This window comes from Prunus persica, chromosome G4, assembly GCF_000346465.2.
Source record: "Prunus persica cultivar Lovell chromosome G4, Prunus_persica_NCBIv2, whole genome shotgun sequence".
Taxonomy (NCBI): Eukaryota; Viridiplantae; Streptophyta; class Magnoliopsida; order Rosales; family Rosaceae; genus Prunus; species Prunus persica.
Genome location: NC_034012.1, coordinates 14,676,167 through 14,691,463, shown reverse-complemented (window position 1 = coordinate 14,691,463; position 15,297 = coordinate 14,676,167). Strand labels below are relative to the sequence as shown.

At 35.7% G+C, this 15,297-nt stretch overlaps 1 protein-coding gene and 1 long non-coding RNA gene across 2 annotated transcripts; one reads left to right on the top strand and one right to left on the bottom strand.

The window, feature by feature from the left end:
- Positions 73-11,439, bottom strand: LOC18779543 (palmitoyl-monogalactosyldiacylglycerol delta-7 desaturase, chloroplastic). Its single transcript, XM_020562319.1, has 5 exons — positions 11,152-11,439; positions 1,952-2,097; positions 1,717-1,855; positions 389-495; positions 73-292 (listed from the first exon to the last, which is right to left on the bottom strand). Exons 1-5 carry the CDS (start codon positions 11,437-11,439, stop codon positions 73-75), a joined length of 900 nt encoding a protein of 299 aa, XP_020417908.1.
- LOC109948918 lies at positions 4,473-7,983 on the top strand. Its single transcript, XR_002271364.1, has 3 exons — positions 4,473-4,783; positions 4,877-4,931; positions 7,598-7,983. It is a non-coding gene; the product is annotated as an uncharacterized LOC109948918 (long non-coding RNA).

The following is a 15,297-nucleotide window of genomic DNA, read 5'->3' as shown; positions in this document are numbered from 1 at the left end:
GAATATTGACCCCATTACAAATGCATATAGGATTTGAAGCTACATATCCATAGTAGGGTAAATCTTCAAAGACTAATTTTGAGTAGCCAGGATTCTACTCTTTGAAGCTTTTCGTTGCTTTTGAATTTCAGTTGGGACCTTCACATCTGTTGCTAATCCAATAGCTTGAAGAAATTTTATTATGTACCAAGTAAAATCAAACTGCCACCATTCTAGCCCTTGTCGAGCTGAGTATTCAAAAGCGTGGTGGTTATTATGCCACCCTTCTCCAAGCGCTAACAGTGACACCCACCTAAATGATTAAAGATGATGTATAAAACATATTAATATCCCAATTTTACATATAGAAAGATGAAATATGGCAGAGTGGGGAATAAATACAATATACCAATTGTTCCTAGACATATCACCGGTGTTCCATGGTTTCTTTCCCCACATGTGGCCAACTGAATTAACTAGAAAAGTGTTGTGGAGAACAAGTACGGTCCTCACCCCCTGAAATTATAAGGAATTTAGATTTAGGCCATGTTTGGATGAAGAATTTAAACATATAATTAGACAAAATTCATGTTTTAAGGAGTAGTATATTATGATTTCGTTATCAATTCAACAAGGAAGTTTTAAATCCAGCATGAAAAAAATTTAGAATACTAAAAAGTCGTAAATTTTATGTCTAAATTCTACTTATATTTTGTTTCTTTAAAATCCCAAAACAATGTCATTTTAATATATAAACAACCACATATAGCCACAGACAAAACCACCATCGGCACCACCACCACCTAATTAAGCCACAACTAATTCTAGTGTCAGTCATTTTTGGTGTTGTAACCCCAAACCCACCAACCACCTCTTGCCTTAGTCATTTCTAGTCAGTGGCGGAGTTAGAATTGTAAGATTGGGGGAATCGAAATAGGAAATAAAGTATATCAAATATATATGATTTAAAACTTAGATGTTATAGTTTAATATTTCGAACTTAATCATGTCTAATTTAGTTTAGAGAGGCCATTAACTTACTAATTTAGTCTAGAGAGGCCATTAACTTAAATTACAAGTTGTCTATTATTAAGTTTATATAATATTATATATTATATATAATATAGTAGAGGAGGTAGGTCAAAAAATAAAAATAAATATTAAATACGGGGATGGGGATTTGAACTCAGGTGGAGAGTGGGGAGCACATCCACTTTAGCACATCCAATAAGCAATATGACATAAATGACTATTACCCGATTCAAGTCATAAGGGGCAACATTGGAACAAAAAATTAAAAATAAAATAAAAAAAAGATTACATCATAAAATATTTATTAAAAAAAATGTAATTCTATGTGGCACAAAAGTCAAAGAACTTTGATCAAAGTCACCAAATTTAAGGATTAAACCCTACTCCTCAATAAGAATTTGAATCTATATCAACTTTTCTATAATTAAAAACTGTATGTACACAAGCGAGGAGTCAAAGATGCACGTCCAAGACCATTATATATAAAGAAAGAGGTTATATAATGATAAATTTGTGAGACGAATTTGCGAGTAGTTTCAGAATTCAAATAATATTGCGAATGCATTTGTAACAATAATAATAGAATCATGGCTCATGGATGGTATATACAGTTTCCACTATACTTTCTTTTGGATATAAATTTTTAAAGACCATATGTTCCCATTTAAATTTAATGGAAATTAACCAGTAAATAACCAATCTCACCATTCCCCAAACCAAGAAGGAAAATCCACCCGCAGCATATAGTAAACCTCCAAGAAGAACTGAATGTAGAAGGTTAGTATGACGAAGAAACCTATAGAAGAGCTGCTTCTTCAAATCTTCAACGTTCTTTAGGCCCCCCCATACTGCAAATTTCTCATTTAAATAAAAATAACGAAGTATGTATGAGAGAGAGAGAGAGAGAGAGAGAGAGAGTGAGAGAGAGAGAGATTTGTTTTCTACTTGTCCAAACCGATAACTGCTATCAAAGATCCAACCCATGTGGCTGCGCCAAAAACCTTTGATGGGGCTGTGAGGGTCTTTCCCTGTATCAGTAAACTGATGGTGGAACCGGTGTGTACTCACCCATTCAATCGGACTACCCTGCAAACCCAAACACGCACGCACAAACATATTTTTATCTTTCTACTAAGTAACAACTAGCTAATACAGTGAAAAGAAAAAAAACATACGAAACGTTCTTGATCACAAGAAATCGTTTTCCAGTCGCACCTTTTTTTTTTATTTTTTTATTTTTTTATTTTATCGATGTATCAGAATAATTTCATGTATGTACATATTATATATACCTGAAGTGACAAAACCCCACAGTAGGCAAAGGAGTACTCGAGCCATTTTGGAAGAGTGAAACTCCTGTGGGCAAGATTTCTGTGGTAAGAGAGAGTCACTCCTAAACCAGTCAAAAGAGAGAGAGCCATAGCCACCCAAAATGCACGCCAGTTGAAATGAAAGGGTGCAAATAAACAAAGGCAATGCAAAGCCAAAAACAGAACCACTATGGTTATGTCTTGTATATTCCATTTCCTCCCCCAGAACTCTACACAGGACTTAACGAAAACCGTGCTCAAAAGCCCCATTTTATTACAAGAAGGTTGATCGTTCGTTGCATGATATGAGTTTGCAGAAAGTTCGCATTATATAATGCGCGTTCTAAGTTAGTAATGTCTTACTTCAATCATTGCCGTCACAATATATGCGCTCAACTGCGTGAAAATGATGGTGTACTATATGAGGAGTGCTCTCAGTTATCCCTAACGCGCGCACCAGGGAGATTCAAATTGCACACAGCGCAGACAATTCCTAGTCAAATTCTAACTGTGTTTGGAGAAAGTTGGGCGACCGTTGTATAATATTAATATAGCATCCTATTTAATACCTCACTATCTAACTGCAAGGAAAATGATCGAATTTATATGATATAGACAACGTTCTAGTCTAATATATACCGGCGGTGCTTTACATTTGGTCCCAATATCTAAGATATGGTCCAAACCAAGGACACGAAGCCAGCATAGGCTCATTGGGTGCGGATTGGTTTAGATTTTTGCTTTTAGAAGAGATGAATTAATTTCACTTTGTGCCCACTGACTTACCGTTTGTTATCATATATGCTAAAATATGAAAACTATGAGAGAATATTTGTTTGTGGGAATTTTCTGTGTATTCTTCTTCTTGTAGGAGGTCATATTTATAATACAACAAAACCTGAATGGGCAAGTAAATAATAAATTCCTAAATCCATTTACAGTAAGAAATCAGGAATTAAAGTAAATCAATTACAATTATAATAGGTATTCTTGGTGTGTAAGGAAAGTAAGTCAATATCCACAAGTCACGCCAACACTCCCCCTCACGTTGGTGCATAGATGTCGCCAATGCCCAACTGATCCAGTGAATTGTGGAATGCTTTACTGGAAATTGCTTTTGTCAAAATATCCGTCAATTGATCCTTGGATTTCACAAAAGGAAACTGAAACACTTTAGCCTCAAGCTTCTGTTTGATGAAGTGTCGATCCACCTCAACATGTTTAGTATGATCATGCTGAACCGGATTCTATGCAATGGCTATAGCAGCCTTGTTGTCACAAAAGAGATTCATTGTGGATGTAGGTTTATACCCAAGTTCAGTAAGCAACTTTCTTCACCAAAGAAGTTCACAAATCCCTTTAGTCATGCCTCTGAACTCGGCTTTTGCACTGGATAAAGCTACTATATTCTGTTTCTTGCTCCTCCATGTCACCAAATTACCTCCCACGAATGTGAAGTAACCCGATGTGGATTTTCTATCTGTTACATTACCTGCCCAATCTGCATCTGAATAACCATCAATATTTAAATGACCATGCTTTGAGAACATAAGTCCTTTTCCAGGTGCAGACTTCAAATATCTAACTATCCAAAGAACTGCATTCATGTGGTCTTCACTTGGAGAGTGCATAAATTGACTGACAACGCTCACCGCATAAGCAATGTCTGGTCGAGTATGTGACAAATAGCACTACAAGAAAAAACCTCTTTCGCCACGAAATCTTTTGCGACCAACCCAAATTTGGTCGCCAAGCAAGGTTATTGGAGACGAAGTTTTTTATTTCGTCGCCAATAATTTCGTCAAATTTATTAACTAATTTACCAAAAAATATGTCCGAATGGCTACCAAAAGATTTGGTCGCTAGGGGAGGAATTGGCGACCAATCACAAGATTGGTCGCCTTTAAGCTTGAAAATTATTGGCGACTAAATTATGTTGTCTCTAAGGTTGCTTGCGTCGTCTCTAAATTTGAGATGCCGCGAAAATATTTTGTGAGATACCGCCCAAATATTTCTTGAAACTTGGCGACCAATTTTTTTGGTCGCTGTTCCTGTAAAAAAGAATATAAAGTATTAAAACTGTGTCGTTTTCCTTATTTGACGTGTTGGCAACCAAATAGCTTGGTGGCTGATTCTGGGGGACTATAAATTAAAAAAATTTCCCTAACCCGTCACTTCCCCCAATTCACTTCTCTCGTATCCACTCTCTCTGCCGTCTTCCACACCACCGATGCCTTCAACTAAGTCCTCCACGAACGCTCGAATTGAAATCTTCCAACGATGCCGGCCAATCACTTATATACCCACTATCTCTTCATCCCCCTTCAGATTTCTCACGGCCCTTATTTCTCACTCTCTTTCCCAAAATCATCCTTCATCGATGCCAACCACTTGCTACTACGGCAACATATACTAGAGATTCTCTGCAATGTGCTCAGCCACATACCAACTCTGATTCAAAGGTGCTTTTATTATTTTTTGTTTATTTAGCTATTTTTCTGTAATTATTTGATTTTGATTCTGTAAAAATAAAATTTAGTTGGCTTTTGTCTTAGTAACGATGTGGTCGACTTCCCCTCAACCACTTCTCATCTGCTGTCTCTATGTTAGGTATGAAAACTTCTCTAAATATTTTGAGTTACGAGTTTGGAATCATGGAAATGTTAAGATTTACCCTTTTTTTTTTTTTTTTAATTATTATGAAGATTTCTTGTGCTTGCGTTGCCTGGTGGTGTTTTGTAATTGATGCTCTGTTTCTTTGCTGGATCTTGCAGTGATTCAGCATTTTTCAGATTTCTTTGTTAAGCCTTCATTCAAGAACTTAATTCTTAAGGCCTTTTTATATTTTATTTATGTAAACTGTGAGAAGAAATAAAAGAGAAGCAACCTTGATTGAGCACTGCCATTTGAGAATTTTCCAGTATGGATAATTGTAGCTATTAAAGACTTGAAGGCCCCATCAGACAACCAAGAGACCAACGCTAGGCTGTGAATCTATTGTTGTAGATGGTAGGTTTGAGCATCCTTTGTTTTCCCTCTCTTTATTAGAAATAAAAAATTGTGCCACCATTTTATTTCTTTCTTGTGCCTTTTAAAAATTCTTGTTTGGCTCATATTCTTTTGAAACTTAATTTTTAAAGACCTTGCATTATAATTTTTTTTTTTTTCCTTCTCTTTTCATGTATCGGAGGACTTCAATGAATTCACTTAAATTGATAAGGTCTCTAGTCTGCAAGAGATATTTGGTTATGTACTGTGAATAAGTATATGTTATTGATGTAATTTTGTATTCCCCTGTTTCCATTTTAAAAGATCTTTTTGCTAGTGTTTAAATTTCAACCGAGAAGAAGCGAGTATTCTAAAGGTTGTTGTTATACATTATACGTATGTCCTTTGGGAAAGTTTTTCTAACATGACTAGGATTTTGAAGTTGGACATTTATGTTTTTTGCTTTCCTGCTTGTAGGAAAATGCCTAAGAAAAGAGTGGGTCTAACATGACTAGGATTTTGAAGTTGAAGTGGGTCTAACATGACTAGGATTTTGAAGTTGAACTTGCGTATCTGATTTTCAAACATCTGAGATGAAATTTTTCTCTCATTTTTGGCTAATGGAGATTGTGAATTGGCAATCAGGTTGAGGAGCTATTTAAAAACATACATTGCCTATTTGATTTGGATTTTCTATTTTTCTTTGGTTTGATGTAGCAGTAGCCATTTTGATTTGGCTAGAAGATTTAGCTATAAGGAATTGCTTTCTGCTTTTTGAAACCAAACCAAATTCTCATTTGAAGCAATAAGTTTCTAGGAATCTGTTATACACATGAACTTATTTGATGACTGCAAATACCTATATTAATTTCTTGGACCTTGATTTGGAAAAGGGAGTGAAGGAGAGTGACTTCTAAACTGATTTTTAAGAGTTATATTCATTAACGAAAAGAGGTATATCTCATTTTTGCTTAAAATTTTGTTCCCATTATCCAATTGAAACTGTTAGCTAAACAGTGTGTAGTTGAAGATAAACAAGGTTGATCTTTTTCCCTTTATTTCAGTGTAGTATGGTGCTCCTATTTTTGTGTTTGTAAATGTGCAAGATGAACTATCATAAGAAGAAGAAATCTTGTTAGGCACTGAGGTCTTCCAGTTAAGGTTGTGATTGATTACAACATGATGGCAATCTAGTAATGACAGTGATGATTATAGTGATTTAGATTGATAAGGTAGTGTTTTGTGCTTTAACTTTCAAATGATATGCCATTGGCATTGCAGGTGGGTTAGAGTTCTTTCTTTCTAGGAAGTGCAATTAAGTCTTAAGGTGCTTGGGTATTGCAAGCTTGTTTTCATTTTACCTTGCTGATGCCCCTTTGGTCCGCATCATAATTTTTCTGTTTGAGAAATTAGATATATCATTGTCCTTGTGTTTTTATTAATTTTTAACACTAGAAAGAATTATATTTTAAATCAAAGCTGGTCCTAAATCAAAATACCTGCATAGCTCTGCCAAGGACTTTTGCACTATTGTTGTTATTGTTATTAGTTCACTAAATAGGTTGAATAGAATATGGGATGCTTCCTTTGTGATAAAAAGCTCTGTAACCTCTATGTACTCATATAAGCATACCCACTCTCTTTCCCCAAAGATTTCTGATGGCTTGAGTTATTTTCCACTCTCTGCCCCCAAACCATCTACCCTTTAGTTCGCTTTATCTTATAATGTGTTTAGAACAATGTCATTTAGGTGTCTTTAACTTTACCGGGGTAGTATCCTGTTTTTCCATGTAAAATTTATTTGAGGTGGAAGGATTTGGTTTGGGGTTTTGGACGGAGGACCATTTGAGGTAAGAACCTCTTCTTCCTATTACACTTGGTTCCATTTAAGGTGTGGATTATACTTTGGATTTTATGATTTATGTTTTCTAATGGGTTTGTGCCATGCATAATATTAGTCTTTACATTGGTTTTTCGTAACTGTTTTCCTTCTTTATTTGTGGTAATTGATGATTTGATTTCTGTTATTATCACAAAGGTATGCTTTGACAATCGATATTGAGAGCTATGAAAAATGAATTCAATTTTTTTAAGTTGGTTTATTGATGGCTTATTTAGTTAAGATTGTGAATTTCAGCTTTGGTCTCTCTCTCTCTCTCTCTCTCTCTCTCTCTCTCTCTCTCTCTCTCTCTCTCTATATATATATATATATATATATATATTAATTTTAATTTTCTTGGTTTTGGCATCTTCTTGAGCATATTTCTTATTTTGTTTCTTTTGTAAAGGAAGATGATGAGTTTGAGAAGGTCAAGCAAACAATTGGCAGTGTTGGGGAATTCCACGATATTAGATCACAGCCCCTATCCCACAGGTGTTAAAGATCATGACTACAAAACTTGAGGATACAAAAGGCATAGTATACATGTATTTTGTTTTGTTCAAAATAGTATACAAGCTTGGTAATAGTCTTAGAGTGGAGAAATAATGATTGCAGAACTTGGGTTTACCAAGGGCAAGAATATATGGAGCTTGGCCTCCAGTGTTTTAGTGGAATTTGGATATGTTATGTGTACTTGAATGACTAGTACGCTTGTGTACTTTTGAATGAGAGAAATTTGTATTCATGTAATTTTCTATTGATCTATTGATCTAAATTTATTGTTTTTCGAAATTACAATATGTTAATGCACAAAAGGTTAATATTATCACAAAACATAATATAAATAAAATAATTAAAAACACAAAATATACATATTTTAGCGACCAACTGTGTGAGCTTTAGCGACCAAAATCTGGTAGTCACCAAAAACTATCGGCGACCAACCAATCTATTGGTCGCCTAATCCTTCTTCAGTTCGCGGCAAATTTTGGTATTTTTGCGGGAATCTGTCTTTATAGGCGACGAACTAATTATTGAAAGGCGACGAAACCAATTGGTCGCATAAAGGTTTTGGCGACGAAAATTTTTTTTCGTCGCCTTTTGTCACTTTTACTTTCAGCCACGAGCCTTAGGCGACCAAACTAGCGACGAAATTATTTCGTCGCTAAAGGGTTTTGGCGACGAATTGACAGTTTTTAGCGACCAAAACTGGTGGTCGCCAAAAGGGTTTTTCCTTGTAGTGTAGATCAATCTTCCCACTAACCTTTGGTATCTTTCTTTGTTAGTTGGAACTTGATCCGGATATTCTCCAAGATGATGATTCTGAACAATAGGAGTGTCCGCAGGTTTGCAATATAGCATTCCTGTGTCTGTCAACAAGTCCAAGACATATGTCCTTTGAGAGAGAAATATGCCTTGCTGCGATCGAGCCACCTCAATTTCCAAGAAATACTTGAGTCCACCTAGATCCTTCATCTCAAACTCAGTAGCCAAATAGTCTTGTAGCTGTGATATTTCCTGTTTATCATTCCCAGTAATAATCTTATCATCAACATAGATTATTAATGCTGTTACCTTCCCTTTCCGATATTTCAAGAACAGAGTATGATCTGAGTTGCACCGTTTGAAACAATTGTTCTTCTTTGCCATGGTGAACTGTCCAAACCATGCACGTGGTGATTTTTCAATCCATACAATGTTTTTCGTAACCTGCAAACTGTTCCAGTCTGAGTAGTATTATATCCAGGAGGAATGTCCATTTACACATCCTCCGTGAGTTTGCCATGTAGAAAAGCATTATTTACATCAAACTGGTGTAGTGGCCAATCCAAATTAGCTGCAAGGGACAATAAGACTTTGACGGTGTTTGACTTTGCAACTGGTGCAAAAGTTTCTTCATAGTCTATACCATAGGTCTGTGTGTATGCTTTTGCCACAAGTCTTGCCTTGTATCGCTCGATAGATCCATCTGCATTGTGTTTTATAATAAACACCCATCTACATTCGATAGTCTTTTTTTCTCGTGGTATAGTCTCCAATGTCCAAGTCTGATTTTTCTCAAGAGCTTTCATCTCCTCTTTTATAGCTTAGACCCACTTAGGATCTTTCAATGCTTCAGAGAGTTTGGTTGGAATATGGATAGCAGACAACTAATGCACAAAAGCCTTGAGTGGTTCAGGCAGCTTCTCAATGGATACATGATTTGCAATTGGATACTTGGATGTCTTGCCAATATCAGGTGAATAACGGTTTAGTGGCTTCCCACGATTTTGCCTGAAAGGTAATTGATATCCAATAGTTTTATCCTCTAAATGCACAAGTCTAGTAGGAGTATTTACCTCAAAGATATTCTCAGGAGATTGGTCCGTTAGTACTGTTGAATGAGAGGGGGGTCTTCATCTTGTTGTTCTGAGTTGTCTGTAAGAGTATGACTCGAATCAAAAACATCTTCGCAAGAGTTAGGCGATCGATCGTTGTTTAGCAGAGAGCATTCGCACGTGCCAGACTCGGGACGATCAATTGTTATTGTTTCTTGGCCGAGAGCAATTTTCGTGCATAGATGAATATCCTCGTTTTCCAAGCTGCTCCAATTGAGCTCTTCACTCGGTATCTCCCCTGAAGAGTAGAATTGGGTGCTGGGTCATAGAAAAACATATCTGATTCCAGAAAGGTGACATCCAAAGTGACATAGGTTCGCCAGGTAGGAGGGTGATAACATAGGTAGCCTTTCTGATGAGTGGCATAACCCAAAAAAACACAACGAAGCGCACATGGATCAAGTTTGTTTCGTTGATTTTTGTGGAGATGAACGAAGGCCACACATCCAAAAATGCGAGGGGTAAGCACCAAAACAAAAGGCAGAGGCCCGTGTTGCACGAGCACTTGTAATGGAGTTTTGAAGTTCAAGACCCCAGATGGCATGCGATTGATAAGGTGGACAGCAGTGACGACAGCATCATCCCAGTGATGACGAGGAACATGGCCACCAATGAGAAGAGCACGGGCTGTTTAAAAGAGATGACGATTCTTCCATTCGGCAACATCATTTTGTTATGGTGTCTGGGGGCAAGTTGTCTCATGAATAATGCCATGTGTCTGAAAGTAAGTCTGAAAATCATGATTAACAAATTCTCCACTGTTGTCAAAGCGAAGAATCTATATTCGAGCATTGAACTGTGTTTCCATCTGTTTGTGAAAGGATTGGAACAGGGAAAACACTTCATTCTTATTTTTCATCAAATAAAGCCATGTCATCCGTGTACAATCATCTGTGAATGTGACAAACCAACGAATACCGAAATGAGTAGAAATAGGTGAGGGTCCCCAAACATCAGAATGAATTAAAGCAAAAGGAATAGTACTTTTATTCATACTTAAAGGATAGGATGCTCTATGACTCTTGGCTAGAATGCAAGTGTCACATTTAAAATCTGAGTCCTTAAATACAGAAAACAACTCGGGCAATAAGTGTCTCATATAACCAAAAGATGGATGCCCCAAACGTCGATGCCAGAGCCAAATTTGTCGGTGCTTGTCATCAGACGGATGCTTCACACTATTGGCACGTCCCATACTGAAGTCATCCACATAGTACAGCCCCCCTCTATTAGTATCACGCCCAATCATCTCCTTGGTGAGAATATCCTGTAATAAACAAAAATTGGGATAAATTAGTGCACAACAATTTAGTTGATAGGGCTATGAGGGTCTTTCCCTGTATCAGTAAACTGATGGTGGTACCGGTGCGTACTCACCCATTCAATCGAACTACCCTGCAAACCCAAACACACACGCACAGACATATTTTATCTTTCTACTAAGTAAGAGCTAGCTAATACAATGAAAAAAAAAAAAAAAAACATACGCAACGTTCTTGATCACAAGAAATACTTTTCCAGTCACACCTTTGTTTTTTTATCGATGGATCAGAATAATTTCATGTATGTACATATTATATACCTGAAGTGACAAAACCCCACAGTAGGCAAAGGAGTACTCGAGCCATTTTGGAAGGGTGAAACTCCTATGGGCAAGATTTCTATGGTAAGAGAGAGTCACTCCTAAACCAGTCAAAAGGTAGAGAGCCATAGCCACCCAAAATGCACCCCAGTTGAAATGAAAGGGTGCAAATAAACAAAGGCAATGCAAAGCCACAAACACAACCACTGTGGATATGTCTTGTATATTCCATTTCCTCCCCCAGAACTCTACATAGGACTTAGCCAAAACCGTGCTCAAAAGCCCCATTTAATTACAAGAAGGATGATCTTTCGTTGCATGATATGAGTTTGCAGAAAGTTGGCCATTATATAATGCAGCGTCATAAGTTAATAGGCCCTGGTTGATGGGCTGGACTGTATGGGATTTTTTTAATTAAAATGGATATGGGTCCTAGCTATTGTTTGGTGTGCTTATAATGTATCATAGTTTCATTGACTAAAGTTATCAGTCATCAAATTCAATTTTGATACATATTATTTGACATCTCCATTGGAAATTCTCTTAAGTGAGCAAACAAATTAAATATAAGATGATTAGAAGCCTATAGGTTGAGTGGACAATGGCTTACTAGGCTATATTTGGATGGACTACTAATCTTTTATAGAGTGAAATCACATTAAAATACATATAATATTTTTAAATATTTTTCAAAGGCTACCTGTTGCTAGTACCGCCGATGCCTATTTAGACAAAGACTTGGCTGCTTTGGTGTTTCGAAAACTCCCGTTCAACAAGGAAGGAGTGACAGAACAATCATATTGAGTTTTTTTTTTTTTTTTTCTCTTTTAAAAGGCTTATTAGATCTAGGTTCAAAACGATTAGCTGCTATTGAGTTTAGTCAACGCGTTTTGTTTTAGATGTAGGTCCTTTGACTACTTTTTTTGTTGTGTTGATTTTACCCTTTGATGTAAATAAGGAAAACACATTGAAAATCTAAATTTAGTGTATTATTTCCTTGTAATTGAATTTCATAATTTAAATTTGAATAATGCTACTCTCACCATATTTGTATGCCACATTTTCATACCAACTTATGATTTATTGGCACTTTTTTAATGAATAATGCTACTCTTACCATATTTGTATACCACATTTTTATACCATCTTATGTGGCAGCTAAGGTGAACAGCCACATCAATTAAAATGATTTAATATTTTCTTTTCTTTTATGATTTATTCCAATATTTGTTTTTCTAATTGTATTAATTAAAATACACTTCATTGATTTAATTGACGTGGCATATAATATGAACATGCCACATCATGTGGTATAGAAATGTGGGATAAAAATGTGGTATGTGTAGCATTACTCCTTTTTAATTGATGTGGCTGTCCACTTCAACTCCCACATAAGGTGGTATGAGAATGTGATAAGAGTAGCATTACTCTTTAAATTTTGAATTCTTTCCTTGATAGTATTCCTAATATATGGATAAAATATAATTTAATCAATAAAAAGTAAAGACCCACATATTATATCAATCGATCAGACAAGCACCCACATTAAGTTATGTACATGACATTCATGTAAATAGTGTTATTATTAGCAACAAAAAAAATTTAGTGATAAATCATGTTACCTGTAAGTCAGGAACATAAATTGGAAGACTACCTATAAATCATCTACAAAAAATAGACAAATAAAATTGTATGTTACCTATAAAAAAAGGTACAAAAAATGTTCTTACACATTGTCAAAAATATGAAAAAGAATATATATACCAATGGATAGGTAATAGGCAATATGACATAAATGACTATTACCTGATTCAAGTCATAAGGGGCAACATTAGAATAAAAAATAATTTTAAAAATAAAAAAATAAAAAGATTACACCAGAAAATATTTGAAAAGGAATGTAATCCTATGTAGCACAAAAGTCAAAGGACTTGGATAAAAGTCTTGAAATCCAAGCATTAAGCACAACTCCTCAATGGGAGTTTGTTTCTATATCAAATTTTCTATATTAAAAAATTATAAAAAAACTTGTGACTTAAAGTCCACAAATTTGTAAAATTTATCGTTTTGCAAACCCTATAACCATGATCTAATTTAATTGCAATGTCGGTGCACACAGTTGCGGTGGTGATAGTGACAATGTTGACAATAGAAGCAGGGGCGGAGCCACTCCTCTGCCGGGAGTGACCTTGACCCCCGCCCTCCCCCCCAAATTTTTTGACCTCCCTCCTCTACTATATTATATACACTTAATAATCGACAACTTGTAATTTAACTTAATGGCTTCTCTAAAATAAATTAGACATGATTAAGTTCAAAATATTTAACTCTCACATGTAAGTTTTAAATCATATGTATTTGATATACTGTATTTTCTATTTTGATCCCCCAATCTTACAACTGATTAGAAGTGACTAAGGCCCACTAACGGGAAGTGACTGAGGCAGGAGGTGGTTGGCGGGTTTGGGGATGTAACACCAAAAGTGACTGACACTAGAATTAGTTGTGGCTTAATTAGGTGGTGGGAATGCTGACGGTGGTTTTGTCGTGGCTATATGTGGTTTTTTTATATATTAAAATTGCATTGCTTTGGGATTTTTAAGAAACAAAAATTTAGGTGGAATTTAGAAATAAAATTTACGACCTTTTCATATTTTAAATCATATGTATTTGATATACTTTATTTTCTATTTTGATCCCCCCAATCTTACAACTGAGTAGAAGTGACTCAGGCCCACCAACAGGAAGTGACTGAGGCAGGAGGTGGTTGGCCGGTTTGGGGTTGTAACACCAAAAGTGACTGACACTAGAATTAGTTGTGGCTTAATTAGGTGGTGGGAATGCTGACGGTGGTTTTGTCGTGGCTATATGTGTTTTTTATATATATTAAAATCGCATTGCTTTGGGATTTTTAAGAAACAAAATCTAGGTGGAATTTAGAAATAAAATTTACAACCTTTTCATATTTTAAATCATATGCATTTGATATACTTTATTTTCTATTTTGATTCCCCCAATCTTACAACTGATTAGAAGTGACTGAGGCCCACTAACAGGAAGTGACTGAGGCAGGAGGTGGTTGGCGGGTTTGGGATTCTAACACCAGAAGTGATCGACACTAGAATTAGTTATGGCTTAATTAGGTGGTGGGGATACTAATGGTGGTTTTGTTGTGGCTATATGTGGTTTATATATATACAGTCCCCTTCTATTGAGGGATCCCTCAAATAATTTTATTTGAGGGACGCCTTTCAGGGTACCCTACAATTTTTTTCTCAATGATCCAAACCATCTATTTTTTAGGTCTTCATTCATAGATCATCCTTACAAAAAATTAGACAAATCGGAAACTATTTCGACATCCAATTGTGTCTTACAAAATCAATTAATACAGTGCTTCAAGAAAATGCTAAAATTTCAATAACTTAATTGAGTGGTCAAATGATATCGGATTCAAGTGAGTTTTTGTAGGGATGATCTTTGAATGAGTATCTACAAAATAGAAGGTTTGGATTAGTGCAATACAATCCGGAGTGGGGCCTACAAGGGGTGTCCCTCAAATAAGCTTATTTGAGGGATCCCTCAATAGAAGCTCTCTGTATATATATATATATTAAAATCGCATTGCTTTGGGATTTTTAAGAAACAAAATCTAGGTGGAATTTAGAAATAAAATTTACGACCTTTTCATATTCTAAAATTTTTTTACGCTAAATTTAAAACTTCCTCGTTTATCAACCCAATTTATAACGAAATCGTAATATACGATTTTAAGATTCCTTAAAACATGAAATTTTCTAAATACCATGTTTAAGTTCTTCATCCATACATGCCCTAAATCTAAATTATAATTTTATTTTCCATAGCACTTTTCTAATTAATTCAGCTGGCCACAAGTGGGGAAAGAAACCATAGAACACCGGTGATATGTCTATGAACAATTGATATATTGTATTTATTCCCCACCCTGCCATATTTCATCGTGCTAGTTGTAAACTTGGGATATTATTAATAATTTAGGTGGGTGGCACTGTTAGCTTTTGGAGAAGGGTCATGCTAGGGAGACCAACTTTAAATACCAACTTGTGGACCAACTCTCTAAGGGGGGGGAGACCACAAATATCGTTTATTTTTCTTTGTGCAATT